We start from the raw sequence: 13,791 nt of genomic DNA, 5'->3' as shown, positions 1-13,791 counted from the left end.
TTTGGGGGGGAATGGGAGAAAGTGTGTTATTTTAATGTGACAGTTTAGCAGTCTCCTGAAACCGATGCCTTTCCCCTTTCCCTTGTGTCTGTGGAGAAGTAGAAATATCTTTATGAGGGAGTAACCAAAGCACGTGCGTTGAGCACATATGACAAATTAAATCAAGATACCTGCAGGGATGTGGGGGGGGGGGGGGCGGGGTTGATATACCAGGGTGTTGAAAGTATCAAGACTAATAAGTAATTTTTAAAACTTATTTTCATTTGAGTGGCAGATCTCCATATCTTACAAGTACTACTTTAAAAACTACTTAAATTTCAGAATACGTTTGCCACATACTGAGTGCTTGTGAGAAATCACCTGGAAACCATCCTCTGATCATTTAGCTCCAGGTTTTTCTAAACTAGCTTTCTTTCTTTCTTTCTTTCTTTCTTTCTTTCTTTCTTTCTTTCTTTCTTTCTTTCTTTCTTTCTTTCTTTCTTTCTTTCTTTCTTTCTTTCCCTCTCACCCCCCCCCCCATCCCTCCCTTTATATCTTGCCCTCCTTTCAACCAGTCTCAGGGCAGGTTCCATCATAAAACCATTCATAAAACCATTAAATAATTAAAATCCATCTTCAGGATGTCAGCATTAAAACTAACCAGTGCCTTGACAGATATCTACACAATTGGGCCCAAGTGGTCACCCAGGCCTGGAGGGAAGGCTAGATATAAAGTGAATGCCTGCTGCCTCAACTAAAGGCCTGGTGGAAGAGCTCTGTCTTACAGGCCCTGCAGAACTGTAATAGAACTGTAATCACTTATGGAAGCTCATTCCACCAGGTCTGGGGCCAGGACCACCAAGAAATGTTGGTTTGTGGATCATACAGTCATATGGGGAGAGGTGGTCCTGAAGGTATGCTGGCCACTGGCCATATAGGGCATTAAATGTAAGCACCAATTCCTGGAAACTCAATAGGTAGCCCAGTGTGGTTTACACAGCACTTTCTGGGACTAGAACAGGCTGGCTTCTCTTCTTCCTCTCCTCCTTTAATTGACTCTTGTTTACTGTCTACATTCTAGAGCATATTTAGTCTTCATCAGCTTGTTTTATTATTTGTTTTAGGTTTGGAGTATTCATGTAGTTAAGTTATAAGATCACTAGGAATAGGGCCCATTGTGAAGAAAAATAAAATGGGCTCTAGAAAGAGCCTCTGGGTGAGTCTCCCCCTCACCTACCCAATTGAAGACATTCACTCCCCCCATCTCAAAGGGTGCTGATCTCTGCCATCTGGAGAGCAGTTGTAACTCTGAATGATCTCCAGCTGCCACCTGGAGGTTGGCAACAGTGATTCCCCAGGGGGAAGTGGTATTGTACCTGTTTGAGATCCCACCTTTCTTCAAATCCCATCCTCTCCAGGCCCCACCCCTTAAATCTCCAGGGATTTCCTAACTGGGAGTTGGAAACTCTGTCTCCTTCTCTTGATCTGCCTCTCTGACTTCAGGTTTCTATCACTTCTCCCCTCCTGGCGACCTCTATATAGGCAAAGGACAGTTTTTCTTCACAGTGGGGTGGGGGACCAAGGCAGCTTACATAATTCTCCTCTCCCCGCTTTGATCTGCACAACAACCCTGTGAGGTACATTAGGCCAGAAGTGTGTGACTGGTCCAAAATCACCCAGTCAGCACCCTCTCCAGGCCCCACCCCTTAAATATTCAAGAATTTTTTAAAGGAGTTGGCAACCCTGTCTCCTCCTTAAAGCAGGGGTGTCGAACTCATTTGTTATGAGGGCTGGATCTGACAAAAATGAGACCTTCTCGGGCTGAGCTGTGTGTGTTATAAAATGTAATGCCAGGTAGCAGAGATATAAACTTTACAAAGGACTCAAATAAACACAATTTAAAAACAAAAACAAAAAACAACCCTTTAAATAAAACATGCTTAAAACAGTAGCACTTTTGCAATATTTTATTTATTGAACAGTCTCTGATAATTGACCCCTCTTGCTCTAAGTTACTGCATCAAAATCTGGAGACAATGTCTGTGCTGTAGCAATCTTTCAAGTGTTGGTCATGTGTGTATCTGTAAATTACAAACTTACTTTTGATTTACTAGCATTCATTACAGAAATCTCATGGTCAATGCTTTGAGCCTAAGATGCAGAGGAAAACATGAAATGGCTGGGCATTGCAAGCTTTTGTACAAAAGTTGCTTCATGTTCTGATCAGCCAGTGGAGGAAATAGAGGCTTTGCTCTGCAGCTTGATCGAACCAAACCTGGCAAAGCAAACTGTGATGCAGAAAGAAGCAAGAGCGGAAGAAGGAAGCAGGCAACAGTGAATTGCTTGAGGGCCTGATAGGAGTCCTCTGGGGGCCTGATCTGACCCCTGGGTTTGACACCCCTGCCTTAAAGTGTTATTGATATGAATTAAACAGTTTATTAAAAGGCATTACTGCACTACATTCTGCAAAAGCGAATTGCAAACTGCTGACTGAATCAGATGTGTGATACAGGAATACTCACGAAAAAAGGCATGGATAAAACACTTAAAACAAGATAAAGCACTTGAAACAAGACGTTAAACATGACAGCAAGTCATGTAGTAGCAAAGTAAGCCATATCTGAGGATAATAGTAGCAAAGTAAGCCATATCTGAGGATACTTAAATCAGTTGACTAAAGCTGTAAACATCCAAAACAGATCTTTCTACAAACCTGAAAAGGGCCCCCAGGTTTACAGAAAAAATGTAAAATAAAAATAAATACATTGGGGGATTTAAAAAACCACAAAATGATAAAAGGATCATATGTAGCTTTAAGACCCCCTCAGTGACTGTTGCTAGTCAACCACAGTATTCCAGGCTGAGTTTCTCCAGGCTGGGAAATTCCTGGATATTTTGTGGTAGAGTCTAAGGAGGGCCAGGTTTGGGGATGGAGAGGTCTCAGACCATGTCCAGCCTCCAGAGCAGTCATTTTCAACCCCCTCCCCCCCCAAGGAACAAATCTCTATCTTCTAGAGGTCCACTGTAATTCAGGTTTATCTCCTGGTTCTTCCTGAAGGTTGGCAAACATAGGTTTGGAATTAACCTCTGGGTGATTTGATACCACCTGATTTGCATGACTCAACTAGGCCTGGCTACCCTATGGAAGCCAGTGTGGTCAATTAGAGCTTCAGAGTAAGATCTGTGAGACACAGGTTCAGAGACCCATCCTGCTATGATTTTGGACCAGTCACCTACTTTCAACCTAAACTATCAGGAGTTGTTGTGCAGGTAAAAAGGAGAAGAATGACGTGAGCTGCTTTGGCCCTCACTGTTGAGAAAGGTGGGGTATAAATGAAGTAAATAAATAATAACATTATTGTTATTAGTTTATTTATATTCCATTCATTTTCCCATTTGGGGCTCAGAGCGGAGTACAGCAAATAGAAATAAAATCGCAATAAAATGAAATCATAATAAAACCAATTACAACATTCATCAAAGTGCAGCAAGATGATTCACAAAGACAACATGACAGCAAGGTGGTATAGCTCAAAATAGTACCGCAATACAGCATCACAGTACAGTAGTGCAGTAGAGCAGCAGAGCAATAGGGGGGAGGCCAACCGATCGATAAATAGATGCCCACTGCCTCATCCAAAGACCTGGTGGAACAGCTCCATTTTGCAGGCCCTACGAAAGGCCAGCAAGCAAGGTAGGACCCGGATCTCCATAGGGAGCTAAGAAAGTCCTGGCCCTGGTAGAGGCAAGACGGGCATCTCTTGGGCCGGGGACTATCAGAAGATCTTGGGAGGCTGAGCAAAGCGACCTCCAGGGTTTATATGAGACCTCCGGGGCATATATAGCTGAAGACTGGAGGCAGATAAAGTGTGGGTTGGTGAATGCCTGAGAAGATGATATGGAGACAGAGACCATAAGGGAGTTTCCAGAAGGAGGGAAAGAAAAAATAGTTGGGAGTCTTGGGTTGCCAGGTGCCTTCAGGTCCCCAGTGGGGGACTTTGGGGGCAGTCTGGGAGGGGACAGGGACAGCCCCAACTTGTTGATGTCATGCAGAAAGACATCACACGGGAGACCGGCACCTGCACAGGCATGCGCCACACCCCTCCTTCCCAAAGCATTAAAGGATACCTTAAAATGCTTTAAGAGAGAAATGGTGGGGTGGGGTTTCCTGTGCACATTTGTACCCCAAAGCATTTTAAGGACATCTCTATATGCTTTGGGGGAGAAGGGGGGGCACATTTTCACTCCAGGCCACGAACTTGCAGCTTGGATCACAGGTGCATGTTGCCTCCCTGCTTTTCCCGCACATTTTCCTGTGCACATTTGTACTCCAAGCTGCAAACTTATGACTTGGATTGCAGTCACAAAACCAGGGGAACCCCCATTGAGACCTGAGGGATGGCAATCCTGTTGGAGTCTATGACAGACACCCTAGCACTTCCCTACTGTAAGGCAGATTTTCCCACGAAAATTCTTTGGTTCCCTGCTGTGACTGAGCAACCCTTGGTAGTGTGTAATAATAGAGCTTTTTGAAAGCAATTCTGTCCCACAGAATATAATTTTGCTTTTAGCTCAGCCCAAGGAACTTGATGTGAAAAAGTAGGAGTCCTCTTTTTATTTCCCTTGGCATTGGCGACAGTTTAACAGTAAAACAAAATAGCAAGTTTATTCAACAGGCGAGGATTGAATAGGTGCGTCAGGGATTGGGTTTGCTGTGATAAAAGTTGTTATTAATACAGAATTCACTTATTGGAGCAGGCAAAATGTTATTAAAGCTTATTTTCAGGTATTCTTAGTATTTTAATTACAGCAGCAATGTTTCTCAGAGTACTTGCCCCGCAGTGTTTCTTCAGAGTATATGCCCCACACTTTCCTCAGTGAACCCAGAAGCATCTCCCCATCTTCCTTTAGCAATCCTTTTATTCCTTTGTCACCCAAAGGCACCGCTGCTTCTCTGGCTGGTTTCCTGCTCCTGTTATATTTTTAAAAATGTTTATTGTTGCTTATCTACCCAAAATCTGCCATCTTCTTAGACTTTTTTACATTTACCTTGGGCAAGGGTGGGACATTATTCCTAAGAGGTGGAAACAAAAGTGTGAGTTATTTTTTCCTTATTCATAGTTTACTTGGCACCCAGGGGACTGCAAAACTCCATATCCATAACATCTTCCCAGTATGTTCATGATGGTCTGAGTTCTTCTTATCAGTCCACAAGACTGGTCGTCTTGTTCATCAGAGTTGCAGGCGTTCATTAGGAGTGTGTCTTTGTGGTTGGTCAACCATTAGCAATACATACTGGGGCTTTCCAGTGATGAGTTTCAGGTTGAAATTCAAGGGAAACATACTCTCAAATAACATGATTGTGCAGGCTTACAGTCTTTGGGGGGGTGGAGGGGTGTGTGTTCTCTTTCATTTGTGTAACTCTGTACAATCCTGTACAGTCCTGTGCAATCTTGTTCTCATGACATTTCAGTGTGTAAAATTCATATTTCAGTTGTCATACCAGTTTCTGGAATCCTTGAACTGAATTCACATATTTTAGCACCATCTTTGAAATAGTTATACAAAATAAGATCAAAAATCCAGCAATCCACACTTCTTTTTCACCCCATAATAACATGTAGGGTTTGGCATAGGCCTCCAATCTGTGACAAAAAGGTTGGGGGCCACTGGTTTAAAGGAACTACACAAGACAGCCTGAAACAGCTGAGCAGGTTGCTCCCCATCACTCAGCTGTTTTTCTAGTTCATGCCCATCTCTAAGTGTGATACTCACACCTCCCACTGTAACCTAAATGGCCCCTGAAATGAAAGACAGTAAAGTCATGCTCTGTGATGGGAAATTCTTCCACCCACTTAAAAATTCAGATGGATCTAGGCCAATACTTGCAGATTTATCAACTGATTTTTACTGAGTTGTATATACTATAGCAGTGGGCCCCCAACCTTTTTGGCACCAAGGACTGGTATCAGGGCTGACCCGCCCACCACGGCCCCAGGGCCAGCAGGGTGGGGACACCAAATTCCCCCCACAGCGCCTCCTCTTCCCTTTGTTTTCACAGTTTTAAGGCCCAGGAAGGGGGGTGAAGTGCCTCCCGGGCTCTTTAAAGGTTGACCCCTCCCCTCTGATCAGCTGATCGGCAGGGAAAACCGCAGCAGCAGTGGAGAGTGACCAGCTGAAAAAGCGACACTGTCCTTGCCTCCTTCCCACTTCCCACGCCCAGGAAGGAAGTGGGGAGGAGGCAAGGGCAGTGCCGCTTTTTCAGCGGGTCACTCTCCACTGCTGCTGTGGTTTTCCCCACCAATCAGCTGATCAGTGGGGGAGGGTCAGCCTTTAAAGAGCCTGGGAGGCATTTCACCACCTCTTCCTGGGCCTTAAAACTGTGAAAACAGAGGGGGGGAGGCACCATGGGGGAGGGCGAGGCTGCGCGGTGCTGTAGGGGTGGGACGGCAAGGCCGCACAGCCCAGTTGCTAACAGTTGCTGCAGACTGGGACCGGTCTGCGGCCCGGGGGTTGGGAACCCCTGGTCTATAGTATACACTTTTGTAACTTGTACAAGACACTTCCCTATCAGCCATTAATATATTTATGAAATATATATTGTTTTTAACTGTTTGTGGGGCAATTACTGTTTTGAACAACTTGTGCAGGAGCACAAAAGGGTTGTAGATACAGGGCTCAGTTGTAAAGTTCAGTTTCTTACATCACTTACAGAAAACACTTCTGAACAGAATGGAACTTTCTTGCCTCTTATTGAAGCCCACTGATTTCCCCATAGTTCTGCTGCTTTGATCATGGAGCCCACAGAGATAGCACAGTGGTCTATAATGATAAGGGGAACAGCTGGAAATTGCCTCTCCTTCTATTAAGAAAAATGTAGTCTGAATATGGGGGTGCACTAATTTACAAAGTAAGTCAAGAAGCCCAGAAAGATAGCACGTTAAACCTTTTGTGAACTATGCTAACTAAAACAACTTTTATCTGTTAATATATTTAAAGAATTTCATTTCTGCTAAAATTTTCAGAGGCAATGTATATTCAAACATTTGTAACACTACCATGTTACTGAATCAATAGAGAGAGATGTGTTTTGAATTAAAAGATTGAGTATGCATCCCAAGTATGTTGTTCAACTGTATTCAGCTCCAAGTGTAAAATGTTCAAGTCCTTTATGAAACTAAAATTGTTTTGCTGTGTGCTTTCCCTTCAAAATATAACTGTAGAAAATCAGTAAAGGTACACAGATAAGTATATGTTGAATATGGTTATGGATCAACCAAGATGGATTTATTGAAAAGGGTATTCCAGTAATGAGTACCTGAATAGCCCGGATTAGCCTGAGCTTGTTAGAGCTTGGAAGCTAAATGGGGTTGGCTGTGGTTAGTATTTGGATGGAAAGTCTGGCTTGCTTTGGCAATGGCAAGCCACCTCTGCTCATCACTTGCCTTGAAAAGCTCATGAGAGGATGCCATTACTCAGTTGGGACTTGAGGATACTTAATTTTAAAAAGATACATGGCAGGGGGGATATGTAAAGGAGTCATGCTTATAAAGGCTTAATTTGGGAGGGGGGATTAATATGGGAAAGAGGGATTTTACTAGGCACCAGTTTCCCTGGCTGCCTTGAGGTCAACTGTCATGTGTGGTGGTTTACTGCCTCTTTTTTGCAAATCACCAATGATTCCACATTTTCTCTGAATAGTAGCCCCCTTGCTGTGAGCTGTTTTTAATGTAAATGTAAAGTATGCATATAGAAATATATATTAAAATGGTATTTGAAATACCTCAAATATTTTTAACTTTACAGTTAGATTTTTCTCATAGCCAGATGAGCAACAATTAGGAGTAAGTCAGTAATTCATGTTTTTACCTTAGAACTGATATGTACCACTTGTAGTCACAAATAATTTCTATTTGTGAAGCAAAGAGCTTGCAACATTTACATGGCATGAGGATGAGTTGTTAAAACTTTTAAATGATGGGCTTATTGAACTGGTAGTAATACCACCCATACATTCAGGCTGAATACTATCAGGAAGGCTTTCAGTTAATGAGTGTGCTGATTTTGTTCTATTTTCAGGTTTTTGGAGTGGATGAAAGCCAGGATTATAATAGGCCTGTTACCAACGAAAGCCAGAAAGATTTAGTAAAAGATTGGGCTATATATTCTGCTACAATAGTACTGGAAGAAAAAAGACCACTGAGTACCACTGGATTTCTTGACACAGAGGTAGAATTCAATTTTTGGAGTCGTCATCTTTTTTCTTCCAATAAGAATTAAAACCTTAATATAGTCAGTATTAAATAGGTAGCAAGTTTTGTTTAGAGAACATTAACTAACTCTGTATTCATCTTTTCTATCTCTGGGTTTCTTTTTTAGAAAAAATATTCTTGACCATGGATAAATGGTCAGTTTTCACTTTTATATTGCTCTGGTTGCATGCTGTTCATAGCATGCATATCAGTGCAATGTTGCATGTGTGTATTTTTATAATATACAGGATATGAATATGGGATTTATTATCCAACTAAGGAAAATATATGAAGCAGATTTTGCACATTATTTGCAAGAGTATATACGGGAGTTAGTCAACCACACATCTAAAATTCATGAGTGTTAAAAGAAAACTTGCAGAATCTGAACTCAGACAAAATTGAGGTAATCTTTCCATATAGAAAGATATAATTGACTTTTTCTGCAAAGGCACTTGGCATCCTTTACCTAGGAATCTGTATGGGTAGGCACAAGGTTCATGCTATAACTTCATGTGAAATAAACCTCTGTGTCAAGTTTAGTAGACATTAGTAATGTTCTATAGCTTGATGATGAGTACTCTAATGTCTTCGTAATGGTTATTTTTTAAAAAAAAAAAAATCTAGAAGTGCTTCACTACTTAATCAGATTGCTGATCTTCTGTTTCTCTTCTTTTAACGGTTACTTTGTTCTCTGTGTAATTAAGGTCAGTGTAATCTTAATCTGTTTTTCCTATACTCAAATTAAGATATGTGTTCTGTCCCCTTACTATTCAGTGTCATATAGATTTTATCCCAACAATTACTTAATTTTTGGTTTTCTTACATATTTTCACATTAAACTAGTTTCATTATCAGATTTTTTTTTTTGCTAAGATTTGCAGTGAGTTAGATCCAAAGAACTGTGAGCTCCACTTTGCTTGCAGCAAAGAAGTTTTCCAGTTCTGCTGTCTTCAGCAGTAACTTTTGCATCACCTGAAAAGCTGCCCTTGGGAGCTAATCCTCAGAGACAGCATGGGATGAATCCAAGGAGGAAAATCGTTGAACTCCTACATACGTCCTTACATGAGCAAAAGACGGTTTATGCATGAAATGTATTTAAATTCTTTTGGACAAAGTGAAAAGTGGCAGAATTCTCAGTTATGCCACCATGGTTGCACAGAAACTGTTCTGTTTCACCATTCTAAGATTGCCTGTTAAATAATGCAGGGCCCTCTGGGTGGCGCACTTGCATCAACTTGAATCAGCCCTGTCATGCTGCCAACCTTGGCCAACGAGAGTTCTAACCCACTCTCAGAACAAAGTTATCCACAGAATCCAAATGATTTATATAATTTTATCAAGATGAACTTCAAGAACCCTACAGTCCCACACTTTCAGTGCTTCTGGCCATGTTTCAAACAGGATTTTTAAAAAAAAAAAAAAAAAAAAAACTGAAGCAAGTGTAATGCCATAACCGAAACCTATGTCTTAATTCTGAAATAAAAGAAATATTTTATACAGAACAACTTGGTTTTTATTGGCTTAACTTTAATATTTAGAAGTATCTTAGCAAGAGAACACATAACTAAAGGACATTTTAATCTTAATTTCTCCAAGAAATTCAGACCAACATATATCGTTCTCCCCTCTCCATTTTTTCCTTCCAACTTAGAATAATATCCTTGTAACTTAGAATAAGAGAGCCCAAGATTTCCCTGTGACCTTCATTGCTGAGTGAGGATTTGAAACTGGGTCTCCCCGCCTCAACACAAACCACTGCAACACAGTGGTTATCTACTGTATGTTAAGCAAGAGATGGGCAACTTTTCCAGAAATATTTATGAATGAAGAGCTATAGAAAATTGTGCATTAGTTGTATTTAATATAAATTACACAACATTGTCCTAAACGCAGCAGATGTAAGTCTGTGTTTCAGTATATTGAGTATTGCTGTTCAGAAACTTTTTCCTTTACATATGAATCAGGCTTTGATAGTGATTTGGGAATGAAGCTGAAAAATTAAACTTGCTTCCTTGATTCTGATCCCTTAACGTTTGGCTATCATATTTACCAATTAGCTAAGTAAACAAGAAGTGCTGGAAGTTCTCTGTATTGAAATTAAACCTGGGGTTGTTGTGGGAGCTTCAGGAGCTGCACACATCTCATGGTCAATCTTATTAGCCTTAATTTAAGCTCTTTAAAGTAAACTACTTTAATAACAGCATTCTTTATTTTGCCTCTGAAAAGTTACTTGTCCTTGTAGTTAAGATGAATGTGACTTTTTAAAGGTGCCTTTGTTCTGAAGTATTTAGTGATGTACTGAAAGAATGTTCCTGTCCTGTGGAATCTTTAGTAAGTGACTCCATAACATATCCATAACAACCTATGATTATGTATTCCGTATATAATTATGAATGCTGCTAAGAAAAGTCAGGTTTCAGAGTCTGAGAGAGCTCATTCTAAGGCTCCTGAAACAACTGCAAGAGGTGAATAAAGATAATGGTTTATCCAACATCTCAAGAGACATTCTCATCTTTAAGTACTCTGAAACCAAAAGGGTATGTTCTAATAGTTTTTACTTTTTTGGTGTTCTGTATGGCCTTCAGTATTCAACAGTCTGTACAGTTCCAGTCTGTCCTTTGTCCTCTCACCCCCCCCCCCAACTATTTTAACCTTCCCAAGGGAAAAAACCAAAGTATACTACTTAGGTATAGGGTCAAAGACCCCACATTACAACAAAAAGCAATGGAAACCTGATAGGTCTCTCAGTCAGGGCATTAGCTACTAAGACAAAAATCAGGCCTCAAGAACTTTCTTCAGAAATGCAGGACAAAGAAGAAACAAATTTGGAATTGGGGTCAAAAATACCCCTCATTGAAAACATCAAAAACATAGAAAACCGTAAATGGGGTCAAGTTGACCCCACCATTTTTAAAGCAGAAGACACATCTATTTAACCCTTCCAAGCAATCTTTTTTTTTTTTTACCCCAGAGCCATGGGAAAGAATTGGTTTACCCATTTAAGAGTTTTCTACAAGTACCAGATTCCTGTTGAACTTTCTCTGCAATGAATTGCAGACCCTGTCTCCTCTCTCTACTTCTTTTCTTTCTTAATTTTGAATTTCTTCAAAAGGGGAAATGGGATCAGTCTGGCCCCAATAGATTTGGCTTGAAAATGAAAGCACTGCGCATAATCATAATTTGTGGTACTATTGACCCCAAAAATATTGGGGGGGGGGAAATATTTACAAAAAAAAAAGCCTTGTAAGCTCTTGGAGGATTGGCTACATAATATGCATATTAGGCATATTAGTGGCCTAATATGCAAAGGAGTTCCTGCTGGAATTGCACTCCTGCTGGCTGATTTGTTTTCTTCCTAATAATTCCCGGCATAGCATTGGCCTTCAAATTTTGCAAACCTCAGAGTGATCACTCAATTTTACATATCTTTGGGGGGTGGGGGGGTAAGTACTCTAGATGACCCCAGCCACCTGTCCACAGAGCTGATTGGTTTCCTTGCTGTTCATGTTTTCAAAGCCTCTGATTTGAACATCTCAAGTTTACACAGGGAAGTTACTCTAGATGACTCATAGTCACCTGTGCACTTAACTGTTCACCTTCAAATTTCCCAACCCCCTGAATCACCTTCTGAACTTTACATATTTTTTTTGGGGGGGGGGGGGTGTTTGTGTGTGTGGAAGGTTACAATGACTGCTTTCTTTAAAAATAAACAGTTCTATAGATTCCCAACTGTGTCTTCTGCTTTAAAAATTGTGGAGTCAATTTGACCCCATTTATGGTTTTCTGGGTTTTTGATGTTTTCAATGAGGGGTATTTTTGACCCGAATTCCAAATTTGTCTTCTTTGTCCTGCATTTCTGCAGAAAGTTATTCTTAAGGCCTAATTTTTGTCATTAGTTAACGCCATGATTGAGAGAGCTATCAGGTTTCCATTGTTTTTTGCTGTAACGTGGAGGTTACTTTGACTCCTATGCTGAAGGTAGTATAGCTGGGGGTTTTCCCTTGGGAGGATTAAACATGGGAACATGTTTGGTGCTAGAGTAATTTTTTCAATATTTTGAGGGTCAATAGTACCCCAAATTACGATTATGCATAGTGCTTTCATTTTCAAGCCAAGTTGCTAATAGGCCAGATTGACCCCATTTCCCCTTTTGATGAAACTCAAAATTAAAAAAGAAAGACAGCAGGAAAGGGGAGAGCGGGACTTCAGGGCACTGCAGTTCATTGAGGAGAAAGTTCAACAGGAGTTTGGTGCCTGTAGAAAGTTTTTAAATTGGTAAACCAATTATTCCCCATGACTCCAAGGTCAAAAATACCCCCAATTCCTTGGAAGGGTTAAGAAAAGTGCTAAAAATACAGAATTTTAAATCCATTCTAAATTTGCTCTTTATACTTGCCCCTTCAGATCCTGATTTTACACTCTTCCTTTTGGTTTTATTGCTCTGATTTTTAGATTCTGTCAAATTACATTTCTTTTATCTATTTTAAGTCTAGTCTGGTTTTCTCATAGGGAGGGAATCAAGGCAGATTAAAAAAAATTTACTTATGCCTGTCAGGGACAGATTGTGTTTGTGAAACAGCCATTGAATGTGTTGTGTGGAGCCTAGAGAGGCTGACTTACTTATTGGCTGGTGTAGCAATGTTTGCAGGCTTACTCACCGGGTACCATGACAGGTTCATCCACAGCCTCTTCCCACACTTCAGCCAGCTGGGTCCTTGCCAAATGAATCCATCCAATAACAGTATGGGTAGGTGAGCTTATGCCCATTGTGAGTACCAATAATTGCGTTTTTGATTTTAGTAACCATCTTAGGCATTTTTATGTATGCATCATTACCATAGAACTTCCTACATACTAGTTTCCAAGGCATTATGCTTGCCATGATCCCATTTATATAACAGTTATTTTCACAGTTACAGTTATGATCTGCATGGTTCTGGGGCTGATTTAAAATCCTTCCCCTTGGGAGAAAAAGTGTACACTGCAGAGTTAAAAGTAGCAGTTTAGTTACAGTAGAGTGACAGGATGCTCAGTGGCTAAGAGAAGCATTATGATTTATGTACTCTTCTATTCTGCATACCTTGGCTCAGTTTTGCATGTGGTAATCACCTAAGGTTTATATCTGGAGACATGTGTATGATTTGCCTGTGATGGGGAAAGGGTGGTGACAAGGACAAAATTAGCTATCCAGTATAGAGATTCCATTAGAACTTAGTCTGCAGTTTGTATTGTTCACGTTTAAACAGAATATCTTTGAAAATACATTGTATAGGTTTTAGTAGCTTAGGAATTATCATTATCTATTACTGTAAATGCTCTGACCTAGATAGCCCAGGCTAGCCTGAGTTCATCAGATCTCGGAAGCTAAGCCGGGTGGGCCCTGGTTCGTACTTGGATGGGAAACCACCAAGGAAGTCCAGGGTTGGTATGTACAGACAGGCAATGGCAAACCACCTCTGAATGTCTTTTGCCTTGAAGACACTGTGAAGCCATGAGAAGTCAGCTGCATCTTGACAGCACTTTCCATCATCATTATGGTAGATGGTTTTACCATTTA

General features: G+C 40.7%; 1 protein-coding gene across 10 annotated transcripts in view; it reads left to right on the top strand.

The window, feature by feature from the left end:
• The window catches only part of CEP170 (centrosomal protein 170), a 150,946-nt gene that overhangs the window by 92,205 nt on the left and 44,950 nt on the right, over positions 1 to 13,791 (top strand). For 9 of the 10 annotated variants that reach the window (XM_060243602.1, XM_060243591.1, XM_060243574.1 and 6 more), the window contains one exon: positions 8,059 to 8,208. The exons of the other annotated variant lie outside the window; for it this stretch is intronic. In XM_060243602.1, coding sequence (XP_060099585.1) covers positions 8,059 to 8,208 — 150 coding nt within the window. The remainder of the gene's footprint in view (positions 1 to 8,058; positions 8,209 to 13,791) is intronic. 10 annotated transcript variants of the gene reach the window in all.

Source organism: Heteronotia binoei, chromosome 1 (assembly GCF_032191835.1).
Source record: "Heteronotia binoei isolate CCM8104 ecotype False Entrance Well chromosome 1, APGP_CSIRO_Hbin_v1, whole genome shotgun sequence".
Lineage (NCBI taxonomy): Eukaryota > Metazoa > Chordata > Lepidosauria > Squamata > Gekkonidae > Heteronotia > Heteronotia binoei.
Note: the sequence above shows the minus strand (reverse complement) of the source record. Positions and strands in the feature narration are given on the sequence as shown.